General features: G+C 39.7%; 1 protein-coding gene across 8 annotated transcripts in view; it reads left to right on the top strand.

Annotated features, from left to right (window-relative positions):
• Positions 1-14,223, top strand: part of mast2 (microtubule associated serine/threonine kinase 2) — a 144,748-nt gene that overhangs the window by 109,364 nt on the left and 21,161 nt on the right. For all 8 annotated transcript variants that reach the window (XM_085436905.1, XM_085436908.1, XM_085436907.1 and 5 more), the window contains 10 exons: positions 2,968-3,043; positions 4,704-4,913; positions 10,121-10,222; positions 11,970-12,102; positions 12,216-12,283; positions 12,530-12,633; positions 12,725-12,933; positions 13,015-13,153; positions 13,405-13,537; positions 13,886-14,051. In XM_085436905.1, coding sequence (XP_085293031.1) covers positions 2,968-3,043; positions 4,704-4,913; positions 10,121-10,222; positions 11,970-12,102; positions 12,216-12,283; positions 12,530-12,633; positions 12,725-12,933; positions 13,015-13,153; positions 13,405-13,537; positions 13,886-14,051 — 1,340 coding nt within the window. The remainder of the gene's footprint in view (positions 1-2,967; positions 3,044-4,703; positions 4,914-10,120; positions 10,223-11,969; positions 12,103-12,215; positions 12,284-12,529; positions 12,634-12,724; positions 12,934-13,014; positions 13,154-13,404; positions 13,538-13,885; positions 14,052-14,223) is intronic.

The following is a 14,223-nucleotide window of genomic DNA, read 5'->3' as shown; positions in this document are numbered from 1 at the left end:
ACTAACAATTGCCTTTGTTAGTCATGTACGTGCACAGATATTCTAGCCTTTTTCTTTTTGTAAAGCATCAGTAAACCCGAATTCTGTCTTATTGCTGTGCCGTTATGTCACAAAGACAGTTTTCTTTCATCAACTAGTTGAAAACACATCTTCCTTCTAGCTTTTTCAATTTTAAGCTGTTAACAAATTCAACAGTCCCTGCAGATGTTTCACAATGAAGCAGTGAAAAGGAAGGATGAGGTCCTTTTCAGTTAAGTTTGAAATCGTTATCGTAGAGTTGGATCAGAAAATATGTAAAGGGAGGGGTCTGTACTTAATTTGATTGATTAAGGTGCTCATGACCATAAAACCCTCACATGTAGCCGAATTAAAAAAAGTTGCAAATACCGAGCCAAACTTCCTGCACAGCAAAGAAAAAACAAACCTTACCAGTTTTTTTACCAGTTTTTTTTAATTGCTTGATTGCTGCCAAGGTTATCCTTAATAAATGAAATAATAATTTAAAAACTGCATTTTGTATTTGCTGTGATTATGTTTACCTAGTATTAAAATTTGTTTCATCATCTGAAACATGACAAATATGCAATGAAAAGTAAGAAATCAGGAAGGTGGCAAATACTTTTTCACAGCGGGGTGTGTGTGTGTGTGTGTGTGTGTGTGTGTGTGTGTGTGTGTGTGGTCATCTGTCAGCGTGATAAACTGCGCTCATGACGTTCAGCATGTTTGTCACGTTCAGGCTGTTCTCATTCCTATTACGCTCGTAATTGGACTTTGAGCTGCTGGTTGATGACTCAGAGCATTACCTCATGGTACAGGTCACCATGTATGTGCTTGTGTGCACGGGTATATTTGTGTGTTTATCAGTGACTCATGCTAACAGATGTGTGGTGGCTAAAATGTCTTTGTGTTTGTTTGCTAGGTTTGTAACCTCAGTCATATTAAGTCTCTTAAGTTTGCAGAAATTGTGAGGTGTCTTTTCTGCACTTCCTTTTTTAATGTTTTCTTAAGATTTCAATTCATTTTAAAAACAAGTAACTTGTTGGTTGGCCTTCAGGTCAAATAATAATTTTTTTTGTAAAATTAGATATTTTACTATATTTGAGTTTAGCAAAAATGTTTTACCCCCTTGATGTGATGACCCTTTATGAGGTTAAGTTGTAAGAGCAATAAAAAGTCACTTTAGGCCTCTTGAAAAACAGGAAATATACACTCAGTGCAATTAAATTTTATTTATATAACCTCAGATCTTAACAAGTCACCTCAAGGTGCTTTATATTGTAAGGTAAAGACCCTACAATAATAGAGACAAAACTCCAGCCAGGCTGGGGGTGATGGGAGGAAAACAGGACAAAAGACACCCTGTACATAGCTTAGCGCTTGCTAAATTGACCATAGATGTCGATGTACATTGATGGATGGATAAATGGATGAATGGATGGAAGTGGGCTGCGTTATAGAGATGCCTTCATTAATTTTCCTCCTTTTGCTCGGACCATTTACATACAAGAGGGAGCAGAATTTAAAATCCAGTGTGCTCAAGTACACTGGCATCACCCTTCTCGTAATAAACATGTATTCAAGTTGTTTCTGAGTAACACTAAAGGCAAGCTTAGACAATTTTAATAACAGTTGAATTTATGGCCGTGTTTCTTCATTGTATCTTCAAGAAGGATATTTAAAATCATTCCAGGAACAGTTAATAACAACCAAACTAATGGTTTAAAACAGATGAAGATATGTTGTGTGCCAGATTCCTAAAGTTCCTAAAATGCTCATTGTTTGGAAAGCAGTTTTCACTTTCATATATGATAGTAAATGAAACCGAAGGTTATCAAAGCCTTGTTCAGAATTAAATGTTTCTTCCGTGACTAAAACACATACACACACATACTGCCTTCTACCTGTCATCATCTCATATTGTGAAAGTGAGACATGGAAAGGTCAAGGGTATTGCTGCTGTTGCTGTTTTGTGTTATTGTAGAGAGAGGTCAGGTGTGGGGGTTGGTTCATGATAGAATAAGAAAAGGGATGAGTCCCTGGAGAAGCACAATACAGAGAAAATGAAGTCCACTGTTGGTGCTAGTATGAACTAAAGGAGACATCACTGTCAGTCTGTCAGGGCATGAAAACCCCCCGAGGACTAATGGAGACTCGCTGCACGGAGCTGGACGAGTAGTGAAGATGCCTGGCTTTTTACTGACGCACACATGCTGTCCGTTGGTCTGCCAGCCTCCAGAGGGGTTACCTTTGCGCTGCTCAGTGTGTGCAACCATGTGAGTCTAGAGGATGTCATGGTATTCGGTTGACACCGCTGAAGATGCACGTATGATGAAGACCCCCAGGTCCTGTTATTGTGTGTGAGCACCATCTCTTTTCTCTTCCCCTCTGCTCTGAGCTGACCGAGCCTGTCTGTCACTTCGGTTTCCTCGGGCCTGTTTCTGACAGGGCGGATCTTTTTTTTTTCAGAATACAAACGAGCACCAGAACTTTTCTAAATGTTCATCTGTGGAGAAAAAAAAATCTGTCTTTGCTTTATCCTAGTTTGTGCTTTTTATGTACGTTACAGAGAATCTTTAAAGAAATTCTATTCATTTTTACCATCTGGAGATTTAAAGTTTGGGTCTACTACTTTATACATTAGAGGACCATGACTATCATTAATTCTGACATAGCGAACAGGTAGACTTATGTACTGAATTATTTATGGATGCTCACATGATCCCTTCTCACAAGTATTTGGCTTCAAATGCTAGTGTTTGTGCATCACATGCTCATGTTTTTGGTTCCACAGTATACACAGAACAATTTCCTGATGAGCTACATCAAGAGTAACGTGTGACTGTCCTGGAAAGCATATGTTAAACAGCTTTTTGAAAATAATTGTTGCCTGTCAGCACATTTAACTAAAGGCATGCTAAGACTTTAATGGCTTACAGTTGGTGATTATCTCCATTTGCTTTGTTTCAGCCCTGGGCGCTCTCCTGTGTCCTTTGACCATGAGATTATGATGATGAACCATGTGTACAAGGAGAGATTCCCAAAGGTTTGTATTACTGACACACAGTTCCTAAAGAAACTAAAGGAAGTGCTAAAAAAAAGGGGATGAACAAAAGAACAACAATGCAAGAACCTCAGTTTAAGTCTTTGCTTTCAAAGTTGGTCTAGAATCCAAACAACAAGCAATTAAAAATGTTTAGAGTTCACTACTGTTTGGACAACTGCAAGAATTTGGGGATTTCATCATCTTTAGTACACAGTGTATTTAAAAAAAAGAAGAAGAATCTACAGATGTTTCTGTGAGCAAGGGAGCACGCTGAGAAGTAGTGCTGAACTGCAGCGTTACATCAAAAACATACCTGATTCTGTAATAAGTGCATGGGCTCAGACACCTTCTGCTTAAGTTAGTCAATGAACACATTTCATCTCTATAGCCACTAATACAGTTTTAAGCAGTCCTATAAAAACAACAATGGTATTTTGATATTAGTTGTGTTTTTTAGGTTTTCATCATTGACACAGTTTTTGTCATATTGCCTCTGCACACCACCCCGGTGGATTTTAAATTGGTCTTTCAAGATGTTTCTAAAGCGTAGACGTTCAGCTTTAATTCATGACGTGTTGCTAATATATTGAGTTAACTGTTAAAGAATGTAAATTGCATTATACGTAGTTCAATATTTTAAGATTGTTTTTAAGAAGTGGATAAAAAAAAAACAACTGCTGTCTAGAACCCACGGACATCACATATGCTGCATTTCCTCCATCGAGATGCTCTGCTAGGCCTTTACTCAGCCAGCTTTAGTTGCTGCATGTTTGTGAATCTTTGTGCAGTCAGTTTAACAACTGAAAATCATGCTCTATTAGGCTAATATCAGGTCATTGACTTGGTCAAATATCTCATTTCTTTGTCTAGAGAGACTTGGATTGCTATGTGTTTGTTCATTATCCAGCACCATCAATTTTGCAGCATTTGTCTGAATTTGAGTGGAGAACATAACTTAAAAAAAACAAAATAGATGCACCACAGTAGTTAAATAAATTGGTGCTAAGAACATATTCAAAATGAGCATATATTTTCAAGCCCTAATGCAGCACTGCTTTAAAAAAGCAGTGCTGCATTAGGGCAAGTGCAAATTAAGACTCCAGCATGCAGAGATATGCACATGCGTAAAAAAAATCCAGAAATGCTGTCCAATGATCTGGCTGATGAAGTCTAAGAGATCGATGCGTTTGCTTTGTTTCTATTTTCTATTTAATACAGGATTTATACACAACTGAAATATTATTGCAAGTTGTTTTTATTCAATGAAGCAGCTGCAGTAAGTGCTGTATGAGCAGCATTTTGAAATAAAATACTCTAATTTCTTATTAATATGTGACATCAGCGTTCGTCTCTGTTCCATATTTCTCTTTTTTCTTACAGCGACCTGTCCCTTTAAGTATTTGTTCAATTACTGTGACATAGATGATGTATTATGCTAAAGACTAGAAGTTTAGTGTTTCATTGAGTACATTATTTCAGGCCTGTATCAAACATCATTTTTGAATAATTAATTTTTCAATTAGAAGGGATTTTCCCTTCCATATGAGATTATCTTATAGCCGTGCCGTTTACTGTCTCTCCATGTGTCTCACATGAGCGTTCCTATGTGTGACTCATCCTTCTCCCCACCCTGTAATTGCCTTCCGCCTCCTCCCCTCAGGCAACAGCTCAAATGGAGGAGCGTCTGGCCGAGCTGCTTGCCTCCTCGGCCCCAGAGAAGATTTGCCCATTGGCCGACGGGGTCTTGAGCTTCATTCATCATCAGCTTATAGAGTTGTCCAGAGACTGCCTGGAGAAAAGCAGAGAGGACCTCATCACTTCCCGCTACTTCTACGAACTCCAGGAGAATCTGGAGAAGCTGCTGCAAGATGTAAGTTGATTCACAAGTTTATTCACAGTCCCGCAATAAGCCACTTTTGCTTCCAATTCTTAATCATTCCTTTGAATAAAGCGTGTAAGAGCAATCTAAATATAAGAACTTCATTTGCTTCCAATTGTGTTCCTCATGCACTTCTAAAGAACAAACAAAAACAGATACACAACAATCAGCTCGGACACTTTTGACCAGGTGTAGACTGCAGTGTTGATTCTAGAGACCTCTAAATGTTTTAATTATTTAATTCTTTTCATTATTTTCTTCTCTTTAAAAATACACAAATAAAGACACAACATGTATAGTACCATCCCAGCCGTGCTTGGTTTACTGTGCAACAACTTACAGTGTGACACACACCTTTGTTCACTCATTGCGAGTATGGTTACATGTCTTATGAATGCACAGAGGCTGCCGTTCCTTACAGACCTAAGACTTCCTGGGCTCTCACACATTCCTTCATAAACAGTTTGTATATTTCTGTCAATCAATTTAAATTTACTCACTTGGTGTGACAAAATTACCTCGTGTCCGTTTACACACGAATATCAACATGACAGAGCACAGAAATGTACTTACACATGTGTGAGCGGTGGTGACATCTCTATTAGCTCAGTTTTCGGGGGCCTGAGGGTGTGATATTGTGGCTCCCACAGGCCTCTTATTGACCTTCTGTTCTACTGGGACACATAAACACAAGATGTCTCAATCATAGACACACACATATATGCAGGCAAGCACACACACGCTCTCCGATTTTAATTTCACACTTCAGTGGTCACTGGGGACTGATGGATGACTCTCCCAGACGCAAGGAGGTGCAGTGGAAAGGTTTTGGGATGGCTGAGGATTGGAGGGGATTCCTCTGCTTTCGATTGGCCAGCAGGTTCACAGAGGAAAGGGGAGGTGGATGTACATGCATGAAGCCTGTTCAAAGTCTTTTGGAGGGTGCGAGGAACTCGGGTTGTGCACATCTGGAGAAGCGCTCCCAGCTCAGATGGCAGTGCAGCAATGCGGGCTGAATGATGACATCACCAATTAGGCGACATTAGACTGTTTTTTTTTTCTTCTGTTTTTGTAATATAGCCAAGTGCAGCAGCAGGTGAAGCAGACCTCCAGCTCAGAAAATGAATTTGTGAGCAGGTGGATGCAGGTGTGAAGGCAACCTCAGCACTTTCATTTATGGGAATTCCACGTAATTTTTGTGGGTGTTTGTCCGAGACATGTATCGCACCTCGTGGCAGAGGAGGCTGGAAGAAGAGGAGGTGGAGGAGGTGATAAGGAGGAGCGAGTGGAAGGTGTTCATGGACTGCTGGGAGGAGGAAGGGACAGATGCCGACTTTACAGTTGAGTCAATTTCGGTTTGATTCAGTGTAGCTTTATTGAGACGTTGAGACTCGGTTACATTGTTGTTGAGGATCAGACTCGAAGGTAAACTGAATGTTGCTGATCTGATGTCATACCTCAGGAGTTGCCTGCACTACTTTCTCTGGCTTTAGTAGCTTGTAACTGTAAATTGTTCTACAAACAAAACCTTTGAAAGGTTCATAAAAGACAAGTGAGCCTACGTCTTATTCTTACCCCTTATCTGCAAGTTGAGTCTAGCTAGTTTTTTGTGGCATTAAGTGCGACTTTGTGAGCAATTTCTTCCCAAATGCTGCTGTTGTTGGCTCAAAAGTCAGCTCAGAAAGGTGATACATTATCTGGTATTTACTATTTTAACAGGAGAGATCTCAACAGAGAGTTAATCTAGTTTTTCATTCAATATATTTGTAAATATAATTACATCAAAATTGATCATTTTGCCTGATGTAGTGAATGTCATTCATCTTGTCCATCTTAACTGCTTATCCAACTGGAATCAATGCCATCTTTATTGGGCGAAGTGTACGCCTTGGACAGGTGACCTGACCATCACAGATCCAGTGAGTCAAAAACCAAAAGGAACACCTTAAATGAAGGCTTTTTATCCCCAGATAACTTGATCACTAAAATAAATCAGCCGTTCTTTTTCTTCCATGGCCCTCCATCTCAACCTATCCCTCCTCTGTCACACCAACCCTCAGCATATACTCCTTCACTAAATCCATGAATCTTCTCTGTGGTTCCTCTTTTCCTTCTGCCTGGTGACTCCATCTTCAACATCCTTTGTCCGGTATAGCTACTATCCCATCAATGCAAATATTAAAACAATCTCAACCCTGCCTGTCTAACTTTGTTTCCCTTAAAAATCAGAGAAACACCATAGAAAAGTCTAAAAACACAAACTGCGTGAAGCTTGATGGTTTCACTTTCCCCTGTAGTGAGATTTCTGTGTGCCACTCAGTGAGCGTGAGTGAAGTGGAATTTAATCAGCTGAAACTGGAAAATGACAAAACTCAACAGAAACTTGCCATTTGATAAACTGACCCTGTAATTTTACAGGAATAACGGTAACAAAAATAATAGTTTGTATGTTCTCTCAGTGGCTTTTTACTATGCTTCACTGCACTTTACATGAGCCAGTTACAGAGTAACTTTGAGAAATGAGCCTTTCTCATTTTTGAGAAGCTGGTTTGGTAAACCCATTTCCCCTTGTTTTTCATTTTTACCAGCCTACACCTTTTGGTTTCTGCAATTATCAGTCCTTTTCCTTTATCATCATTCCTTATCCCCTTCTTTGGTGTCCTTTCTTTCCTTTCCTTGTGTCATGACCTCATTACAAAATTCACAGGAGGCTGACTAAACTCTCCTCCTCCTGTCCTTCTCTTGTCTTTTTTCCGTCCTCCACCTTCACCCCTCTTCTTTGGCTCATACTCACTTCCTCTCGGTCATCTATCCCTGTCACGAGGCCTTAGTGACCTGTCTGGCGGTCACCATGGCAACCTCCATCCAGGACATCCTCTGCTGGAACCCCTGGGAGACCCTGTTAGACTCCTGGAGGTCACCTGAGGGCAGAGGGTTGTAGAAAGCTATCTCAGCTCCAGTGATCCGTCACTAAGTGTCCATCCTTCACTCTGAACCTTCAACAGATTTGCCACAAGCCATACACAGCTGCAAACACCTGCTTTTAATAGTCTTTTAGCTGAATTCAGGTACAACTGTGACCTGCTTGGAGGAAATGACGCATGCTCTCTGTTAAGCATGAGAAAAAGATATTTTCTTCCATATGTTATGGTGTTAAAAAAATTAAATTGAATTGAACTGAACCAAATTAACACCAGAAATTCACATTCAATCATTCTTAAACATCTCACATTCACTTTTTCATGAGTGCTTGTGGTGGTACTTTTCAAATGAATAAAAGCAAAGAAAATGGAATTTGAAGTGAAGGAAAAGCAGCTCACAGGGATCTGTGACTTTGTTCCACTGTACTGAGTGTTGCTGTGTGATGACATCATTTCTGTACACTATGTATTGTGATATTGTTGTATTAGGTTATCTGTGATCCCCACGTCTCTCTGTTAGACTTAATGAATTTACCTCTGATCTTAAAAATAACTTGCATTTTTTTAAAATAAAAAAAGACATAAATATAATTTATTTATATTATATTTGCAGAAATGCAGCTAAGGTTGTGAACATTTTACAATAAGATACTGCCAAATTATATGTACTTACATGTACTTCCCTTTAAACAAAATTGAAGCTTAGTTGAACAAAAACAGTTATTGTACCATTTGTTAAAATAAATAAATGAACCTAAAAAGTCCGTAAACATTTGGTGAGACCACTTTCACTGCCAGCAGTTTCCAGCATTTCCTGGATTTCACTCTTAAATTAGGATTAAATTAGTTTAATTAAGTCTTACTAAGTATATTTACTCACTGGTAATCTGAATTATAGCATGTTTTACAGTATTCATTTCACACCAGCCTTGATGATTCACAAGAAATTGAATTTGTTAATGAAAATTAGTTGATCTTTTTCAATATAAGTGAAATGCTCATCTAATTTCTTCTCTGACGAGACGAGCAGCGCTCCGCTGATGAAGACAAAGGATGTTGAAGATGACGTTTTTGGCACCAGTTGTAATAACTGTGTGTATCGCTTAGCATGGTTAATCGCTATGCATTTACCAAACATAAAAGTCCAATCCACGTCATTCTAGCATAGTAGAATAAATTTGTAATACACTAAAATCTATAAATTAGATCACACTGTGCATGTGGATTCAAGATGTTAAAGGACTTGTATGTATGCTGTGTACCCACCAGGGAGTCACTTCATGTTGACCACACAGTATTAAAATATGCCGGCTGTCTCTTTCTCACATAGTCTCTGGATAATTAGTCTCTATGTAGGGGGAGCCTATCCCTCAGCTGTGCGTTACCACCGATCGCTGGTCCTTAAAGTAACCACACACATACACGCACATACATAATATTCCATCTCCTTTATACTTAGATACATATAGTTGAATACCAATACAGTAGATATTCACTCCCTCCCTCCAGGTTTCATTACAGTTATAAATAATTCAAGAGATAATTCAAGGGTGGTGGTGGTGGTGGGGTTATAGGGGCCCCCGGGCCCTCTGCATCTGTCAGACAAACAACAACCTGTCAGCCACGCTTTGTTTATGAGCAGCCGCCTCCCCTGTGTTACCCCGCCTGACACATACATACATTATAAAAACATACATACATGCCACATTCATAAATGTGCACATATGAAACCACATGTACACAGTTTCTCTTTAATTATTTTATTTTGTTACAGTGGCAGGTTCGTCACCACACACACACAGATGCACTTTCTTTCCACCCCATTTCTTTCCAGGGGTCAGTGTTTGCTCCAGCTGCATCTCCAGTCAGTTACAACGGATTGCTGAGTAAATTGCTCTGTCTCCATGCTGGCAGACATTTCATGGTGGATACGAAGGAGTGAGGCAGAGGTCATTTCTGATTTAGATTACCTCTCAGGTGTCAATGAAAGAAGGACTCCACCATCTGTTCATCCTCATGGCTGTTCTGCTTTGTTTATGAAGGACAAATCCAGCACAAGAGACGTTTTCTATTCAGTGCAAGGTCATCAAAGTTCACACAGATGAATTATTGTCCTGTCCTGACAGATACGAGTTGTTTGTTTGTTAGCTGTTTTTTTTTTTGTTGTTATTGTTTTTTTCTTGCCTATTTGAATTTAATATCGCAGAGAATATTTGTAATAATTGTTCTTTGTACACTTTTTGCTTTAACCCTGAGTCCTCTTGTGTTCTCTTTAAGGCTCATGAGCGTTCTGAAAGCATAGAGGTTACCTTTGTCACACAACTTGTCAAGAAGCTGATGATCATAATCGCCCGGCCCGCACGTCTGCTCGAGTGTCTGGTAAGAAAGACCTTCACAGACCTTCCAGATGTTTTTTAATTAATTTTTTATTTAAATATGAAGCTTATTCACCTTTTTCACCAAACCTTACCTTGCTTGCTTATCCTCAACAGCTACTGAGTCCTTTTTGCATTTCAGTTACTAGTATTAACTGGAATTGTTTTTTTCATACTGTTCAGATTCGCTCCATAAACGCTTGAAAAATGCAATTTAGAGCTTTCTGCTCCTTGGTGGAAATTTAAGCCAATAAATCAATTTATGGGTATTTCAAAACAGTCTAATGTACACACATGCTCACACATTAACACCTCTCAGCAACATTATGTTTAGACAACAGCAGAGCTTCTTTTCTTTCTCTGTCTGTCACCTATTCAAACTTCTCTCAGAGGACCTCCATGATTTTGGGATGAGATTAAGGATGGGAGTTGGTACAAATTTAGTGATTCCATTATTGATATCACTTATTGATTGTCATTAGGTTCTCATTGGCTCTGTTTTGAGAGTCACCACCATTACATACAAACTAAAAAAAATACATACATAGGTGTGTAAGCAGCATAATGTTGTTGTTTCTGTCCTGGAAGCAGTTTTCCACTTTAACATTTATCTCATCCTTTTGTACGATAAAAAAAAGTCCGTATCCACACTCTAAACTGTGTCATTATTTTCCTCCTCTGACACGTGAACTGAAATCAGCGGATTGTAGTGCGAGTGCAAAAACCGATAAGTGGGATCGATAGGCAGACAGGCTAACAATTCCAAGGAATTGGACTACTGGGAACTAGTTCTCTACCAGAACCGGTTCTCAATTTGTATCCCTGGATGAGATGGTTCGCATTTTCAGCCTAATAGATGGAACCAGCAATTGGTGAGCCCAGGAGTTTGACATTAGGGAAAAGAATGGGAAAAGGGGAAAGAAAGAAAGATGTGGAGTGCAGAAGACAGGGATAATTGGAGGGGCAGTAGAGGATGAGGAAGAGGAGGACAAGAGGGGAGGTTTCCCCAGTCTGAGGACTGGGGAAATCAGTAGTTTTGACTAATTGCATACAGCTGAAGCTGTGACACTGAACAGGATGGGTTTTTACAAATGAAAGCACAGAGAGACAAGAGGGCGCAGGAAGTGTTTATGTGTGTCCACAAGAAGGGAATAATCAGGCAGTCTGTCTTAGTCAGAGGACACAGAAGTTTCTGCCCAGCAAAACATCCTGTACGTCTGCAGCACCGTCCAAGTCTTCGCTCTGTGATTGCTTTAGAATCACACAGAAGGTTTAGATTGTGTTTTTTTTCTGTGCAGCGCTGTTGTTGGGGCAACTCACTTTAAATCAGAGTTGAATATCTTGATCTAATAAGATAACCAGATGAATTTCTGTTTCTCTCCATGTCGAGACTCAAACAGGACGGGAGCATTTTGTGCTAAATTATGATATTTCGTTACTGGAGAATTATCACAGATACAGAACTACACAAAGAATCTTCATATTATATGTTACTGTTTATTGTTATTATTGCAAGGCAAAATACTGAACAGCTAATAAAAGTCTGGACAGGTCAAGGCTTTCAACCGTTTAAATTCACATGTGTCATGGCTTTCATAACAACTTACACAGCTGAGATTGTAGGAACCATTTTGGCACCAAAAGAAATAGATTCTCATTCTGTTATTACTTGATTTTGAACCTTAAGCTTTGATTTGTCTCTTTATGCCACTCCTGCTTCATGACCTCCTTCCACTCTCCCTCCTTTGCAGGAGTTTGATCCTGAGGAGTTCTACCACTTGTTGGAAGCAGCTGAAGGCCATGCAAAAGAAGGCCAGGGCATTAAGTCTGACATTCCTCGATACATCATCAGCCAGCTGGGCCTCACCAGGGACCCTCTGGAGGGTAACATCAGCAAACATCAAATATTTCTTATTTAACTGGTTAACTACTGCCTTTTTCTTTGCCCCCCTCGGTTCCTCTTTCTCCTGGTCATTGATCCTTGTGTCTCGTTGTAGAAATGACTCAGCTCAGCAGCTATGATAGTGGAAACCCAGAAACCCCAGAGACAGATGATTCAGTTGACGTGAGTATACAATGAAGGAGTGTTAAATAGGAATCTGTGAAAGTAGACCAAAAATGTAAGCAGTTTAATTGACTTTCATTTTAATCATCTAATCAATTTGAAATCACTTTTCAAGCAACTTGTAGATTCAGAAACATACAAAAGGGTGAATTTTACTAATCATTTATGAAAATACAGTAAAGATTTTTTTTCATGGTTCTTCTCTTTGGGTTGAAAACCTTTCATTTTTTTGCTTTTGTGTTTCAGACTCGAGTAGCCACAGTCCCAGCAGGATCACCACAGACTAAAGCCAAAACCCCTCGAGAGGAGGACTTTGAAAATATCAAGCTCATCAGTAATGGAGCCTATGGGTACAACAGCATTCAACCCATCTCTCTGTCTGTATTTTTAATATATGTTAAGTTCTTTGTAAAACCTGAATACCTTTCTTGTCCTGTGTAGGGCTGTGTTTCTCGTACGTCACAAGGAGACCAGGCAACGATTTGCTATGAAGAAGATCAACAAGCAGAACTTGATCCTGAGGAACCAGATCCAGCAGGCCTTTGTAGAGCGAGACATACTAACATTTGCTGAGAACCCTTTTGTTGTCTCAATGTTCTGTTCTTTCGAGACCAGGAGACACTTGTGCATGGTGATGGAGTATGTGGAGGGTAAGATAATTACTAGTTGTCATTAGTGGTGGTAGTAGTATTATGTTGTCTAATATTGCAACTCTCATGTGTCATCTATAGGTGGCGACTGTGCCACACTCCTGAAGAATATCGGAGCCTTGCCTGTGGATATGGCTCGTATGTACTTTGCTGAAACTGTCCTCGCCTTAGAATATCTTCACAATTATGGCATCGTGCACAGAGACCTCAAGCCTGACAAGTAAGACTCAGATAACTAAAATAGGGATATCCACATCACACTGCACCATGACGAGTGTTTGGAGCAGTCTGAAGCCTTGTTCACAGTGTTTTTTCGCAGTAATTACTTTAACATAAGTTGCTCATATGTGTTTTCTTTTTTATGATTTTGTTGATTATTGTTATTACTAAGGTTAGAAACTAATAGAAATAGTGCACTGTTTTTCCAACATTTGCTGTCTGGACAGAAACTTTCAATTTTCTCTCGTGCAGTCTTCTCATCACATCTATGGGACACATCAAGCTGACGGACTTTGGCCTCTCTAAAATCGGTTTGATGAGTTTGACCACAAATCTGTATGAAGGACACATAGAGAAAGACACCCGGGAGTTTCTGGACAAACAGGTATGAGCTTTTTAAGGCTTATGCATGCATGTTATGACTGACTGTGAAACTGCACACTCACATTTGTCATTCAGAAGTTGTTAGTCAGTGAGCACACCCCCGATTCCTTTCTTAAACTTTGAATTATGTCAGTTTACAAAATGAATTTGATGTTTTATTCCGTATGTATGATAAACTCAGCAGAAAGGTTTTACAGAGACAAAGCCCAAGGGCAGTGTTTGCATGTTTGCATAGTGTTGGCTTCACTTTTCAGACCCAGAAGTTATGCCTGTCTTTCCTTAACAAAACTGAATAAATACCTTTGTGTGTGTGTTTTTCATGTGCTGAGCTAACGTTCTGCTTTTGCAGGTTTGTGGCACTCCAGAGTACATCGCCCCCGAGGTGATTCTCCGTCAGGGCTACGGCAAGCCGGTGGACTGGTGGGCAATGGGAGTCATCCTGTATGAGTTCCTGGTGGGCTGCGCTCCCTTTTTCGGAGACACTCCAGAGGAGCTCTTTGGTCAGGTTATCAGTGGTGAGTACATCACCTGCTCATTGCTTTTTATTAATGTTGTACTTTGTAAAATCAGGAGTATCCCAATATATAAGGTGCCACAAAGTTGTTGTAGTTCAAAGGGTTTTTAATAATGCAAGAATAATTTACTAAACCAAAGACAAAGGTGGGCAGTAGAGGAGGAGAGTCAGCC

Source organism: Copadichromis virginalis, linkage group LG17 (genome assembly GCF_057382275.1).
Source record: "Copadichromis virginalis isolate Kocher_CV1m ecotype Utaka linkage group LG17, C_Virginalis_male_GT1.1, whole genome shotgun sequence".
NCBI lineage: Eukaryota > Metazoa > Chordata > Actinopteri > Cichliformes > Cichlidae > Copadichromis > Copadichromis virginalis.
This window is presented reverse-complemented; position numbering and strand designations above follow the sequence as displayed.